Raw genomic sequence first — 15,048 nt, forward strand, 5'->3', positions numbered from 1 at the left:
AGTATATTACTTCCTAAATTATTATTTTTTAAGTGCAAATGTATTTAGGGATTCTTGAAATCCTCTTTGAGTGACAGTGTTGTGTGGTAGGAAGAGGAAGGGCTTAGACTTGAGGTCAGGGTCCAGGGTCCAAGTGCTGGCTCCACTGGGATTAGCTCTGTGATCTCGGACTAATTGCTACACATTTTTGAGCTTGTGAAGATTAAATGAGATGAGAACACCCGACATAGAAAAAATGGACAAAGGGCATGGGGAGTAGGAGAGTCAGGAAGGAAGCGTATGAGGAGATGGTGCAAATTAAAGTAGGGAGCTGCCCTGTTTTTCAGTACAGGTTAAAAAGGACAATGTCTACAGTCAGGATGGACAGTTCCATGCTTGTGGGTGTACAGTAAGAGGGTAAGTCAGCATGGCCTCCGTTTTTGCTGGGGGATGGAAGGGAAGGGGAGAGAAATAATTTGATTATATACTAAATGCCTTAAGAATTTTGTTTGCCGTTTATAGTTTTTCCAAAGGAAAAATAAGACAGTGGGAAAAGGCACACGTGAGGTTGCGCATCAATTTTCTTTTTCAATTATAGGGGAAAATCAGAAACAAGTCGTGGGTTAGTGTTGGCAAATCAGACCAAATGCCCGTATTCTGTTAGAGGTGCATTGGAGAGCTGATGACAGAAGACGGCCTACTCAGACCATGTTCTTTCCCCACTGTGAATGGAATCTGCTCTGCAGAAATTCAATCTTAGTAAACACAAAAGCCAGCTACATTTATAATCGTCATGGGCATCTACTTTGGAGTTCTTCAATTTTTCCTTATTTCATATACCTGTGTGATTTAGTCAGTTTTCTTTCTTTGTTGTGGAAGAAAACATTCCTGCGATTCTCCAGCAGCAGCATTTATTAAGTTAGGTGTAGGCATGGCTTGTCCTTGTCCTGTTGGAGAGGCCCTGGGCCCACCGGCCCTGATCTACTCTTTCCTGTGTGGCATCTGCCCACAAACTCGGTGTCAGTCTCTACCTGGGGACACCCTGTGTCCCTACCGTGTCTCTTGCCTTCCCAGTTTTACCTGTTTCTGAAATCTACCCTGTTTCAAGCCCCACTCAGGCCCTGCCTTGTCCCTTACTATTGGAGAATCGCCTGTCCTGTATTTATTGACTATCAGCCAATTCATTGTACAGGGCCTGTGTTTTAGGCCCTTTTCTCCTAACTCCAGACTCGAGTAAAAATGTTTGTGGTTGGAGATGACTTGGAGATGGTGATTCAGGAGATTTACAACTTGTGCCAGTTTCTGACTATTGCCTCTCAGTTCCAAATTCACCCTTTGTTGCCTGATGTATGAAAAGGGATTGGAATCCTTCAAAAAAAATTTTTTTTTTTTTTGCCTTCTGTAAGTTGAGGGCTCTGAAGAGGATGTTGCTGGAGGAAGGGATTTTCCTTCCTGGTTCCTAGTGTACTGGATAATGTGTGTCTTCAGGCTGCCAGAGAGCCTGCTGCTTTTCTTGTACTTTTAGGTGCCCGCTGGGCACAGCTTTTTCTAGCCATTGGCTGCTCTGCGCTTGCATCAGCTCTGGCAGGAGTGGTGGCATGGGGAGCCTGCGCTGGGGGGATACAGCCCAGGTCACCACTTCTCTGCACCCTCTCCTCAGCCCCCACATGTGTGTACATTTTGAGTCCTGTGGTCCTGGCCATTTAATAAGCTGGCCACCAAGTATTTGTCCTGAGCACCGGCCTTGGGCTGCTCCTGGCCAAGCCACACGGTGGTGCTGAGCCTCTGCAGAGGGAGGCCCCCCCAGTTCCCAGTTGAGCAGCACCCGGACCCACTGTATGTGCATGACTTCCTCTGCACCCTCATTCTCTCTGTGCGCCCACTCTGCACTGTAGTCCAGGCTCACCTGCATCCCCAGGGTCTGCTTCCTGCAGTCCTCCTGCTGGGGCTCCTGTGTTCCAGGCTTTGTACCTGCGTCTCAGAGGGTTGTCTCTGCTCTGCTGGTGAGTGGACCCTCTCCGGTCTGTGCACTCAGGGACTTTTAAGCCATCCATACCTACTTCAACAAGCTCTGGACACCCGTTCCGCATTAGTACTTTTTCTGGTACTTTTCATCTGCTGCTGGGAACCCATTAGAGATCTAGTGCGTTTTTACAGTTACTCGGTTATCATATTCTTTATACTAACTGTGTATTTTGTCTCCTGGTGGGACCCAGACTGAAATACAAACCATGTAACCAAAGTGAGCAAACAGAATGAATCAGAGAGAAACGTTCTAAGCCAGTGATTTTTCAACCGGTGTGCCACAAGAATTTTTAAAATATGCAGACCTGACTCTTTAATCAGGGGCACTGACCTCTTTTCCTTTAGATTGTCAAATTAAAAAAATGACAACAGCCAACACAACTGTCTGATATGAATGAATCAAAATTATACCTAATTTTTTCATCAGATTGGCAAAACATATATTTTCTGGTGTGCCAAAGAATTTTAGTAATCAGTTTATGTGTGCCATGAGATGAAAAAGCCTGAAAATTGCTGTTCTAGGGATTTCTCTGAGGGCTCGTTGAAAGCCTAACAGACTAGTTGTTAGTACATAGGCCCCGGAGCTTGAAGTAGAAGCATTTACCAAGCCATAGCCAGGAAGTGACTTCCTGCATTGCAGCAATTTTTTTAAAATAAATTTTTATTAATTTTAATGGGGTGACATTAAAAATCAGGGTACATATATTCAAAGAAAACATCTCCAGGTTATCTTGTCATTCAATTATGTTGCATACTCCACCCAAAGTCAGATTGTCCTCCGTCACCTTCTATCTAGTTTTCTTTGTGTCCCTCCCCCCACCCTATATCTCCCTCTCCTTCCCTAACGCCCCCCCCCAACCACCACACTCTTGTCCATGTCTCTTAGTCTTGTTTTTATGTCCCACCTGTGTATGGAATCATGCAGTTCTTGTTTTTTTCTGATTTACTTATTTCACTCCGTATAATGTTATCAAGATCCAACCATTTTGTTGTAAATGATCTGATGTCATCATTTCTTATGGCTGAGTAAATGATTTCTCACCTTAGGTAAGTAGATGTTCCCAACTTTTACATCTGTACTAGGGGCCTGCCTTCCTTCAGGCGTCTTCACCCTGTCCCCGTACTTTCGTGGCCTTGGTGGGGTAACAGTTGCTGAAGGTTCTTCCCTCGCCAGGTAGGAGCTCTAGAGCCCCCTCTTGTGGGAGAGGCTGGAAGACAGGTTGGCTGGATCTGTTTGCAGGAGCCTGGTTGGAGCCCTCACCTGGAAGCACTGCTGAACCGCACATCTCCATTCCCACTCACAGAGTGTGCTCAGTCAGAACACATCCACATCTGTGTGGCCTTTGGTGGGTCTGCCGCTGACTATAGGAAGTGAGGGGCCAGGTTATACTACCCACTCCAGTTTACCTCTTCAAATCTTGCCCCCACCTTCTTAGTCTCATGGACTTTCTGCTTCTGAAACTCTTTATCTCCCTTAACTCTAGAAAGTTCTTTAAATTTTTCCTATTGTACTTTAGTACTTAAAACTTGAGATAGATTTTTATAAATATTGTATATGTATGTGTCATTTACCAGTATATCTGTAAGTGATTTTCCAGTGTCATGTCCTTGGGGAAAGGTGTATATGTTTAATTAATCCAGTTTCTACTGAATATCTCACTATATTCAATAACTTGACCAGATGACCAGAATGTTTGTTCAGCAAATACTGACTGCGTCTCAAGTGCCATGTGCTGGGGTGATGGTGGTACAGTGGGAAGGCGTCGCTCATGGAAGATGCCCAGGTGTAGGCCCCAGTGACCAGGAGTGGATGCCCTGACTCCTGGGAGGTGGGTGCTTCAGCCAGGAGGTGACAAGCTAATCTGGAAGGGGTAGCAGCTCTCCAGGAAGGCAGAACAGAAAGAAGGTGGAGAGAAGCAGGTTTTCTGGAACAAACTTGTTTGCTCTGGTTAGAGGTTAAAGTGTATGCAGTATGGAGATGGGAGGCATTGTCAGGAGGTAATGTGAAGGGAAGCACAGATCATCATTTAAGGCTCTGGCTGGGACCAGATTGGTGTATGAATGAAAAAATTGGAGGAGTGAGGCTGGGGCAAATCCCTGGGGAGGAGAACTCTTAGAGGGATAGAGGGATGGAGGGATGAGGCTCTGAGCTTGAGCTCTGTGAGTAGAAGAGAGGAGTTCTCGGAGACAACACACACTTAAAAGTAGGCGGTGAGGGAGTTAGCATGTGTGGTGGTCTGACCAAACAGGCAGAGCGGTGTGAGCAGGGACTGGACATACAGGGGCTGAAGGCTGAGTGGCTGGGGAATAGGGCATATTTGGAAGCATGGTAGTAAGATGAGGCATTAGGCTACGGCAGTAGCCAGTAGCAGAGCCTGAATGGAGTAGAGGGCAGATGAGGAAGGCGGCAAGTGACTTTATGGAGGTAGGAACACAAGACTTGGTTCCTGGCTGGATGTGGAGAACAGGGAGACGCAGTAAATCAAGGTAATGCTGGGGTGTGCACCCCCGGTGCTTGAGAAGTTGATTCATTGCAAATGGAGACCTGGGAAGAAGGTCTGCACAAAACATTTAGAGGCTAATATCTGTAGTTAGCTGGGTCAACTTGTAATCCTCCTTTAGGAGGTGATATTTAAGGAAGTGGATATATGGGTTTCTAAAAGAGTGACTTTATACTGGCCTGTGCTGGTGCAGTGGATAGAGCATCAACCTAGAATGCTGAAGTCATCAGTTTGAGACCTTGGGCTTGCCCGGTCAAGGCACATATGACAAGCAAGCAATGAACAACTAAAGTGAAGCAACTATACTTCATGCTCTTTCTGCCCCTGCTCTCTCTGTAAAATCAATAAATGAAATCTTTTTTTTTAAATAAATTTATAAGAGAGTGAACAACAAAACTTTAGAAACATGCTTTCATTTAGTATTTGGTGGAGATATTAAACTTCTGAAGAGAATTATTGACTGCTCATTGCATGGCAGACAACAAATTGGTGTAGATTTGTTTTTCCTCATCCTCCTTTTACAGATGAGGAAACTGAGGCTCAGAGAGGTCAAACAGTTGGCTTAAGGTCACATAGCTAAGTGGGTAGCATAGCCTGAATTTAACTTTGGGCTGTCCAGTTCCAGATGCCAGACCAACTTTCCAAAGTGAAAACGGACTTGGGACTATAAAACTCATCAGATTTACTAAAGGCAGGAGCAAGGTGCCCTCTGGTAGGGTTAATTCTCTGTTGTTAACTAAATTTTCTTCTCCTTTTCTGTTAGTACTAGATATGGGCTTACTTGAAGAATTAGTTTAGTGATTGATTTTATTTTAAATGGTGAATATAATTTGAGAAAAATCGGCCATGCTGGCCTTTGAGGAAATTTAGTCACTGGGGACCAGAACGTGTCCTGCCAGACTTTTTGATGTATACTGTCTCCCGTGGGGATGTGTAGGTGAATATATTCATTATATGTACTTTTCCCTTTTAATTTTGAACATGAAGGGTACTAGTAATGACCATGAGCCAAATTCCTTGATTGTTGGTTCAAACTTACAGACCAGAGAGCCGAGTCAGACAGACACATGTTCTCCCTTCTCACCAGTGTCTAAGCGAGGTGGTAAGGGCCCTCCTGGTGCTCCCTTGCCCCTGGCCTGACAAAAACCAAGACCAGGCTTCTTGTTCCTATTACAAAACAAGCTTTAGGTATGGCCCAGCTCTCTGGTCCAACTGAGTTGCTTCATTCGAATCTTATCATCCAGGTTCTGCCTTGCATGCTAGACGCTGTTCTCTCTGCTGGAACCACTTAGCTGCAGACTGTCCCTGTCCCTGTTCATCTGAGAAGAACCTGGAAGGGCCTGGCACGGGCCAGGCAACAGATGGAAGCAGCCCGGGAGGAAACGATTTAGGAAAGGCACTCTGGCCAGGCTCTTGGAAGGGGGGAGGGCAACGGGGCAGGCAGTGATGGACAGGTTCTCCAAAGAGTAAGTGTGTTCCCCCCACTTCCTCCCAACCCCCCATGGTATAGCAGTGGGCTTGGGCTCTTTCTCTCCTTGAGGATTTGTGTGTCAGGTCTATGGAAGAGAATGATCAGGAAGCAGGACCCGTGGACTTGGAGGCTGCTAGCTCAGTCTCCTGTGGTCGAATAGGCTTGAATTTCCAGCCTCCTTGCCTCAGCCTGCCTGAGTGGGGGTGGCTGGTCATTTTATTTTATTATTACAAGAAGGCCCTGCCTTTATTTTATCCTTAACCTTGGTACTTGAGTGTCTGGGTGTGGTAGATCTCTCTGTCCCTGACTAGCTATTGGTGCTACCTACCTAACTTGTTGGAGCCTTTTGCAGGGGGTGGCTGTCAGTCGCCGACTGGTGGCTGTGGATGGCCAGCACTTTGGTTCAGTGTTTATAGGGCTTTCAGAAATGGAGGGAACCTTTAACAATCATCCTTTTCAGTGCTTCCCAGTCTAGTAGTGTCCATGAATGAAACATTGGGGTTGTTTGGATTGTATATTGGGAAATAAAATGGGGTCTGTGCGGTGTTTTGCCCAGAGCTGGCCTGTACAGTAATCATTCAGTAAATGTTATTTATTTTTCCACTCCGACTCCCATATCTAACTTTGACTAATGGTAGTTTTTCAGTAAAAATGTATAAAGTTCTAAAATATTTAATACTTTTAAAGATGAACCATTGGAAGTAAGACCTGCATCCCTTTAGTTCCTTTAGTCACAGTCCTGTGTGCAGCCTTCACTTGTATCATAGTTTAAACCTAGGATGCTGGAGCCAAACTGCTTGGGTTTAAATCCTGGCTCTGCCATTTACTGGATGTGTGACCTTGGGCAAGTTAAATCATGTCTGTGTGACTATCTGCCTCATAGGATTGCTAGTGCCTGGCAGGTGCCTAAGTATTTATAAAAGTAAAGCAGATGTTCATATTTTACTATTGTTTTTAGGAGATCCTCTCTAATAGAGTGCTTCAGGCAGACAGCGCAGGTCCGAGGAAAGGTGAGCAGATGGCCTAGGGGTAGATGTGGCACAGCTTCTGCTGAGCACTGCAGGGTCCAGGACGGGACTGGGTGTCTGGGACACTGAGGCCATGACACAGGCAGGCTAGTGACACGGGTTGCAACCGTGAGAGCCCAGCATCAGGAAGTTCGTGATGTGCTCCCACACTCACCCCAGCAGTCTAGGTAGAGGCTGTGTGGTAGAGGCTGTTCAAAGAGAGAGTTCATGTGGCAGCATTCAAAAATATTAAAATAGCCTGTAATCCTAGCACCCGGATTAAACTGGTTCTGTTTTGGTGTGGTGTTTCATCTGGATTTTTCACATCTGTACTATTTTGTAATCCATTTTCAGCTAACAAATATGTTTTTTCTGTCTCTACCTTGTCTTTTTAAATATTTTTGTTACAAAATACAGGAGGGAAGTGGTTTTTCATTAAACGGAATCAACTGACGTGTTTCAAAACTCTTGGGTCCTTGTTGGGCCGACTTTATAAGCCCAAGCACATGGTGAAAAGCTAAGGTTGTTCTTTATTTCCATTACTCCCAGTAAAAATTCTGTGTTTCATAGTGAGGGTTGTATAACATCTTCCCCAGCATTGAAATAAGTTTTCTTACTCAAATTCTTCTTAAGTAATGTAACTTCCTGCTCTAAAAGGACACGGAATTGGTTTTATGCCTGCAATGGGAATATTTAGTTAGATATTCAGAGAGCTTTTTCCTGCAGATATTTTCATGGGGGGGGGGTGTCATTGCTTTATCCTCCTTTCCATGAACTTTGGTTTGTTGCAAAAGTCTGCCAGAAGCAGTTTTCATGCGAGGGATTGTGCCCAGTTCACAAATGAATGATGACATTTAAACTCTGTGGAGATGTGCAGTTGAGAATCTTGGTTTTCCCACAATTCCTTCTCAGGTTGGTTGGGGAAGAAGTGCCCTTTAGCAAGTATTGGTGAGAGTCAGCCTCAGCTGAACGTTTGGAAATTGGAACAAGAAAGGCTGGCCCATTCTCAGAACAGGGCTGAGAGCGTCTAGGTCCTTTCTTTGAAGAGTCTTGGTAACATCAAATGCGTCACGACCCCATGCTTTCGGTCTTTTTAGTACTGAGCCAGCCCTTCAGGTGTCACTGGCGACCTAGACCAATGCCTTCACTGTTGACCAGGATGTGCCTTAATAGAAAACGCAGGAGATGCAAAGAGCCTTGGATTGGGAGCCAGGAGGCTGAGCCATCTCAGCCTTGTTGCTTAACTTATGTAACACTTAAGACAACTCAGTTAAACTCCCTCTGAGCCTCCATTTTTCTCACTGGTAAAGTGCTACCTTCTCACCTTCCCTTAGGGGGTGCAAATAAGCAATGGGCAGGACATTGCTCTGCAGACTGGAATACTTGAGAATACTTGAGCAAACAAAAGGTGCGGCTGGTGTTCCTTTGAGAGCTACAAAGGCCTGTCTTAGCCGAGGTAGTGGGAGGCCCTGGCTGGGTCTTGGTCATGGAAATAAAAGCCTGAATTGCTGTGGATGAAGTAGGAAATCTTGTCCAGGTCTGTCAAGCCCACTGTATTCCTCAAAGTATTCCCAAAAGAAGAACTGGTGCTTTCAATGGTAGAAACTTCAAACCATCTCTTCAGTGGTTCTGGCTGGATCCAGATGCTCATGGTCCTGCCCCATAACCTGGATGCACAGCTGGCTCCTTAATCTAAAGTCATCACATACACTATTCACCCCGAATCTTTTCCCTGAATAACTTAAGGAAAAATAAACTTAGTAGAGTACTATGCTGCTTTATTTTTCCTTAAGCTGTCCTCTTTTACTCTATAATTTTAAGAATAGTCTACTGATACTCATATTTATTTTCTGAGTTGAAAATTTCTGTGAAGTAATTAGCTGTTCATAGTAATGCTGTTTTTCCCTGAGAATCCCTTCCAAATATTTTTCCTCATTGTGGTCTTGTTCAGCCACATACCTTTCCTCGCCCTTCTTTTAAACTATTCACTGAAAAGGCCTAAGACCTAGAGGTTGGAGATAGAGGGTGAAGTGCTAGCTTTAGGAGAGTTATCCCAACATAGAGAGAATTGTTTGTTTTGAATAGTGTTTAGTTTCAAATTTGAAAGCCAAAAAAAAAAAAAAGCTTAAAACTACCAATGATTCATTTTCTAAAGAGATGACTGATGCTTTAACTATTTGAAATACTCATGCAAATACATTTTCATGTTCTTTTGAGCTCTCTCTTCCTTGAGAATAAGGCCCATAGGAAAGAGGTTTAGGTTGTCAAAGGCATACTGGACTGAGACTTCAGTTTTCTCATAAGGTTTGTCCAAAAGCTCATTTGAAAGGAACTGACCTAAGGAGGGTGTGGCCCCTTGATTTAGGTCTGGACATTTTGAATTATTCAGGTTGTGTGTGATGACATTGTCCTTTAAAACGGTAATTAAGGCGTAAGAAATGTCTTGTGGTTTTTACTACCTTCTCTGGAGTGAGATTAAGAAGGCCCTTTCTGGTAGCTGAGTGGTGGAGAAGTGAGGGGAGAAACGGGGTGGTGATGGGAAGTTGTACTTGGGTGAGCTGAGGGCACCCACGTAACTTGATCATCTGCTGTTCTCTATGTCCAAAGGCTTTGGCGGAGTAGGGGAATGGGGCAGAGGCTTGTTTTTGAAAAACACCTTTTACTTATATGTTCATAACTGAAGTTATTTAGCAGTGGTAAATGCAGTCACTGTAGATTAGGACGTACTAAACAGATTTTGAGACACAAAATAGCTTGGGAATTCTAATTAGTTAATCTGGGTAGTCCGACATGTAGAACTCAGTAAACTTAAAAAGTCCTCTTACATTATATATAAAAAAAGAAGAAGTAAACACTACCCTTGTTTTAAAAAGTAGCCACACAACTTTGTTGTAGAGGTTGGAGAAGAGTGGTTACCATTTGACGTGGTGGCATTGATGCTCCATTGCTTTGGCTGGAATTCCACCTCTGCTGTTAACAGTTACCTCTTTAAGTGTTTTGTAGGGTGAAATGAAATGGGAATAAAAGTAACACTACCAACTTCACAGGCTCAGTGTATCAAGTACAGTAATGCACAGTGCTTGAGATGCAATGCTATTTTGGGATTCATTTCTAGGAATAAAATTTCAGTTATAGAATTACTCTGGAAAGAAAATTCTTACAGTGTATTTATTGCCAGTCCACTTTTTTGGATTGTTGTTTAATGTCAAGCTTATCTAAATGGTTGTTCTCCCCCCCCCCTTTTCATTTTAGAGAGGAAAGAAAGAGAGAAGGGAGTGAGGAGCAGAAAGCATCAAGCCCCATATGTGCCTTGACCAGGCAAGCCCAGGGTTCCCAACCGGCGACCTCAGAGTTCCAGGTCAACGCTCTATCCACTGCGCCACCACAGGTCAGGCCTAAACGGTTGTTCTTCTGTAAGTCATCCATCTCGATAGTGTTAGAACTCTGGAGTTCTTTTCCCAGCAGTCCATGTCATTCTTCTTTGTTCTTCTATTGACTACAGACTGAAATCTGTTCTTGGCCTTTGATATTTCACTAAAATGTCATTTTCATTTCTCTCTTTCTTTTTGCTATAAATAGCAGAGATCTTAAATATACACTTTGAGTTTTGACAAATGTATACACCCATGAAGTTCTCATTCCGATCAAGACATACATAGTACATTTCTATCCTCCAAATGTTCACCCCTACCCCTACCCTTCTCCAGATAAAACCTCTATCCCTTTCACCTTCATATATCTATGATCTAGATTAATTTTGCCCTCTTGAACCTAACATAAATGGAATTTGAGGTCTTTCATTCATAATGCACTCTTGTGGCTAGTAGTAAGAGTTTCCTTTTTATTGTGAGAGTTATTCCATTGTGTGAATTTATTGCAATTTGATAATCTATTCTTCTGTTGATGGTATTTGGGTTCACAGTTTTTGGATATTAGGATAAAGCTGGTGGAATTCTTTTTATTTTTTCTCTCTGAGCACTTAGTGTGGTTAGTGTCTCCTTTATCTCCTAGCCCTTCAACCCTGGGCAAGCGTTTTCATCTCTCTGCCTTTGTTTCCTAATCTGTGAAAATGGTGGGTTGGGAAACAATTCAGGGTTGGGAACACCATTTTACAAAAAATGAAATGGAACAAAATAAAAAAAATTGGAGTGAATTATATAGAACTACACACATTGTAACACCTAAAAGTAAAGGGTGTGGCAAAATTAGGTTTACAGTTGTTCATAGGGAAAATATTGTAATACAATAATTAATAAATAACTACAAAAATTATTGTTTTTGCTTATAACTGAAAACCCACTTTTGCCCCATTCTGTACAGTTACATGTGTGTGCACATGTGTGTACTGGATCACAATATAAAATGTATTTAATATGATTGTGGGCAAGTCAGTTTGTAGCACACTGATTTGTATGTGTCCTTGTAAGCAAGGAAGTTGAACACCTGTGAGGTTATTTATTAAACATATATTTCTGCCCTCCAGTTTCTAAAACAGTCACAGTGTTAACAACCACTTACATACAGCTTGCTATGGGCCAGCCACTTTTAAAAGCCTTACGTATAAAATTAGGTAGTCCTCACACCCATCCTATGAAGTAGGTTATGACCTCCATTTTATAGATGGAGGAGCTGAGACATCAGTTATACAACTTGCCCAAGGTCACACAGTTAGAATGATAGGGCCATAATTTGAACGTTGGGCATGCAAGTCTACAATCTGTGCTTTAAACCACACTTCCAGGGGAGGTAAAGACAAAGAGGCAAGTTACATATGTGAGCAAATGCAGATTAACAATTATTTAATTAACACAATGCTCCCCCTTTTGTTCCAGATATGAGAAATGAGTGTTGGACGTCGAAGAATAAAGTTGTTGGGTATCCTGATGATGGTAAATGTCTTCATTTATTTGATTTTGGAAGCCTCCAAAAGCAGTAACCAAGAAAAAAATGGAAAGGGGGAAGTAATAATACCCAAAGAAAAGTTCTGGAAGACATTTGATCCTCCTGCAGCATATTGGAACCAAGAACAAGAAAAGCTGAACAGGCGGTACAACCCCATTCTGAGCATGTTGGCAAACCAGACGGGGGAACTCCACGGGTTTTCCAACGTGAGCCATCTGAATTATTGTGAACCTGACCTGAGGGTCACATCTGTAGTTGCAGGTTTCAACAATTTGCCGGACAGATTTAAAGACTTTCTGCTGTATTTGAGATGTCGAAATTATTCACTGCTTATAGATCAACCAGAGAAGTGTGTAAAGAAACCCTTCTTACTGCTGGCGATTAAGTCCCTCACTCCACATTTCGCTAGAAGGCAAGCAATTCGGGAATCATGGGGCAGAGAAACCAGTATGGGGAACCAAACGGTGGTGCGAGTCTTCTTGCTGGGCCAGACCCCCCCAGAGGACAACCATCCCGATCTTTCAGATATGCTCAAGTTTGAGAGTGAGAAGCACCAAGACATTCTTATGTGGAATTACAGAGACACTTTCTTCAACTTGTCTCTGAAAGAAGTGCTTTTTCTCAGATGGGTGAGCACTTCCTGCCCAAACGCCGAGTTCGTTTTCAAGGGTGATGACGATGTTTTTGTGAATACCCATCATATCCTGAATTACTTGAATAGCTTACCCAAGAACAAAGCCAAAGATTTGTTTATAGGTGATGTGATCCACAACGCTGGACCTCATCGGGATAAGAAACTGAAGTACTACATCCCAGAAGTTGTTTACCTTGGTGTTTATCCGCCGTATGCTGGGGGAGGTGGGTTCCTCTACTCTGGCCGCCTGGCTCTGAGGCTGTACAATATTACTGACCAGGTCCTTCTCTACCCCATTGATGATGTTTATACTGGAATGTGCCTTCAGAAGCTCGGCCTCGTTCCAGAGAAACACAAAGGCTTCAAGACATTTGATATAGAAGAGAAAAAAAGGAATAACATTTGTTCCTATGTAGACTTGATGTTAGTACATAGTAGAAAACCTCAAGAGATGATTGATATTTGGTCTCGGTTGCAAAATACTCATTTAAATTGCTAAAATGTATACAGACTAAATTTTGCACAGAAAGACGTATCTTGGATAGTTCCCATGTTGTTTCTCTCATTGGGGTAATTTCTATGTTGAATCATCAAAATTGCCTTCATATCTATTTGAGGGCCTCTGAACCCTTCAATGTGGTACTTCCTGAAGAGGGAAAGCAGAAGATTTTTAAAGGAGGATATGGCAGGATGATTGGTTCTGGTTCTTCCTACTGGCTAGCGGTCATTACGGTATTTTCTGATTTGTCACCCTTCTTATCTGAAATATGTTTTTGGAATTTAACTACTATAAGTTATTTTTGTTTTGCCCTCATATGGTGATATTCCCACTTCCATTGTAATGAGTGAATTGTGTGCAGGTTAGGTGTTTATAAAGCTATTGGCTGCAAATGATTTGTTATATGTGATTCAGAGGTTTTTGTGAAATGGAATTAAGTTTATTTTCATGAAATTGGGATGAATTTTTTAAAATTTTTAGAAAAATTGACTTCTGTCGAAATTCCCTGCCACCTCAACAGTATTTTTTTATGTTAATATAATCAGTTAATTTTGCAAAATGAGGATCACTATGTGATCCCGTTTATCTTGTTATGGTCTTATGGTCATAATGAGATTATGATACAAGAACATAATGACCATTGTTGTATTTGGTTTACTGGGTGGTATCATAATAGTTCTCTATTTTTAGTATTTGAAAATAACGAATATGATTCCATAATAGCCAACTAAAGATTGAATTGACCCTGGCAGTCATATCATGTTTATGATTTTTTAATATGGACCAGAAAAGCATATGTGACTTTTGAACTTTAAGTGAAAAGATTAAAGTTGCAGACTTTTTCCTGAGTGGTTTGTCTGTTTAAAACTCCAGGATTCTATTCTTGCCATATTTTCACATGTTGCTTGTACAGAATTATTCTGCGTAGTGATTGCTTCCCTGTCTCAGTGTAGAAGTGCCTGTGTTTTTATTTATTGTTCAGATCAATGACCAAAACATTTTCTTAAATATATTTTGTGTACTATTTTATTTGTATACAGTGTTGTTGAGGAAATATTTAACTAGAGCATGATATTTTAAATGTAAGGTGTAACATATGTTAAATAAAGCTGTTATTTTTGAATTTTAAAATTCATTTTTGCGGGAGCTGTGAACTACTAGAGTTGACAAAATTCTGCCAAATTGTTGCTTATGTATACCATCTTGTAACATGCTTTTTTGAAATTTTTATGTGTTTATAGAGTTGAGGAGTCTTACCAGATGTGCTCCTTGAGACGGCAAGATGATGGAAATAAAGGCGCTGTATTTTTAATTGTTGTGTGTAATGTGTAATAATCTGTGATCCTTTTTTGTTTATTGTATTTGATTACTTTTTTCCAATGAGGTCATTTCCCCCCCAGAAATATTATAGTGGTATTGAACAATAACTTTTTCTCTGTCTCAATGAGTCATCTGCCTTCACATTTAAAAATTATTTTTTTTTTTGGACAGAGAGAAGGACAGACAGATAGGAAGGGAGAGTGATGAGAAGCATCAATTCTTTGTTGCCGCACCGTAGTTGTTCATTGATTGCTTTCTCATATGTGCCTTGACTGAGGGGCTACAGCAGAGCGAGTGACCCCTTGCTCAAGCCAGAGACTTTGGGCTCAAGTTAGCGACTATAGGGTCATATCTGTGATCCAATGCTCAAGCTGGCGACCCCACACTCAAGCTGGTGAGCCTTGCTCAAACAGGGTGAGCCCACACTCAAGCCAGCAACCTCGGGGATTCGAAAATTTTTTAAAGTGCTTTCCCACTTTCGTCTTTAAAGAGGAGAATGAATATTTATTTATGCTTCCATTTTCAGTGAATATAAAGAATTTAATTAGGAAATGGGACGGCATTTTAAAAAAAGCTTGTCTTAAATCATATCCATTTTGAAGTTTGTATCCACATTGATGAAATAATAGAGGCAGCCTTTACCACTCAAGTTTCTTACTTAGACTCAGGTAAGAAGAAATTGATAATCATCAATTAAGAGCAAGTAGACA

The 15,048-nt window shown here is 42.1% G+C and overlaps 1 protein-coding gene across 2 annotated transcripts in view; it reads left to right on the forward strand.

Annotated features, from left to right (window-relative positions):
* B3GNT2 (UDP-GlcNAc:betaGal beta-1,3-N-acetylglucosaminyltransferase 2) overlaps positions 1-14,330 on the forward strand; it is a 39,659-nt gene extending 25,329 nt beyond the window's left edge. Inside the window, exons 2-3 of one of the 2 annotated variants that reach the window (XM_066267213.1) lie at positions 10,236-10,371; positions 11,816-14,330. In XM_066267213.1, the coding sequence (XP_066123310.1) occupies positions 11,825-13,018 (1,194 nt within the window). In that variant the 5' untranslated portion in view covers positions 10,236-10,371; positions 11,816-11,824 and the 3' untranslated portion in view covers positions 13,019-14,330. The remainder of the gene's footprint in view (positions 1-10,235; positions 10,372-11,815) is intronic. The other variant, XM_066267215.1, reaches the window with a different exon arrangement.
* Positions 14,331-15,048: the final 718 nt, after the last annotated feature.

The sequence above is a fragment of the Saccopteryx bilineata genome, chromosome 3 (assembly GCF_036850765.1).
Source record: "Saccopteryx bilineata isolate mSacBil1 chromosome 3, mSacBil1_pri_phased_curated, whole genome shotgun sequence".
Classification (NCBI taxonomy): Eukaryota; Metazoa; Chordata; class Mammalia; order Chiroptera; family Emballonuridae; genus Saccopteryx; species Saccopteryx bilineata.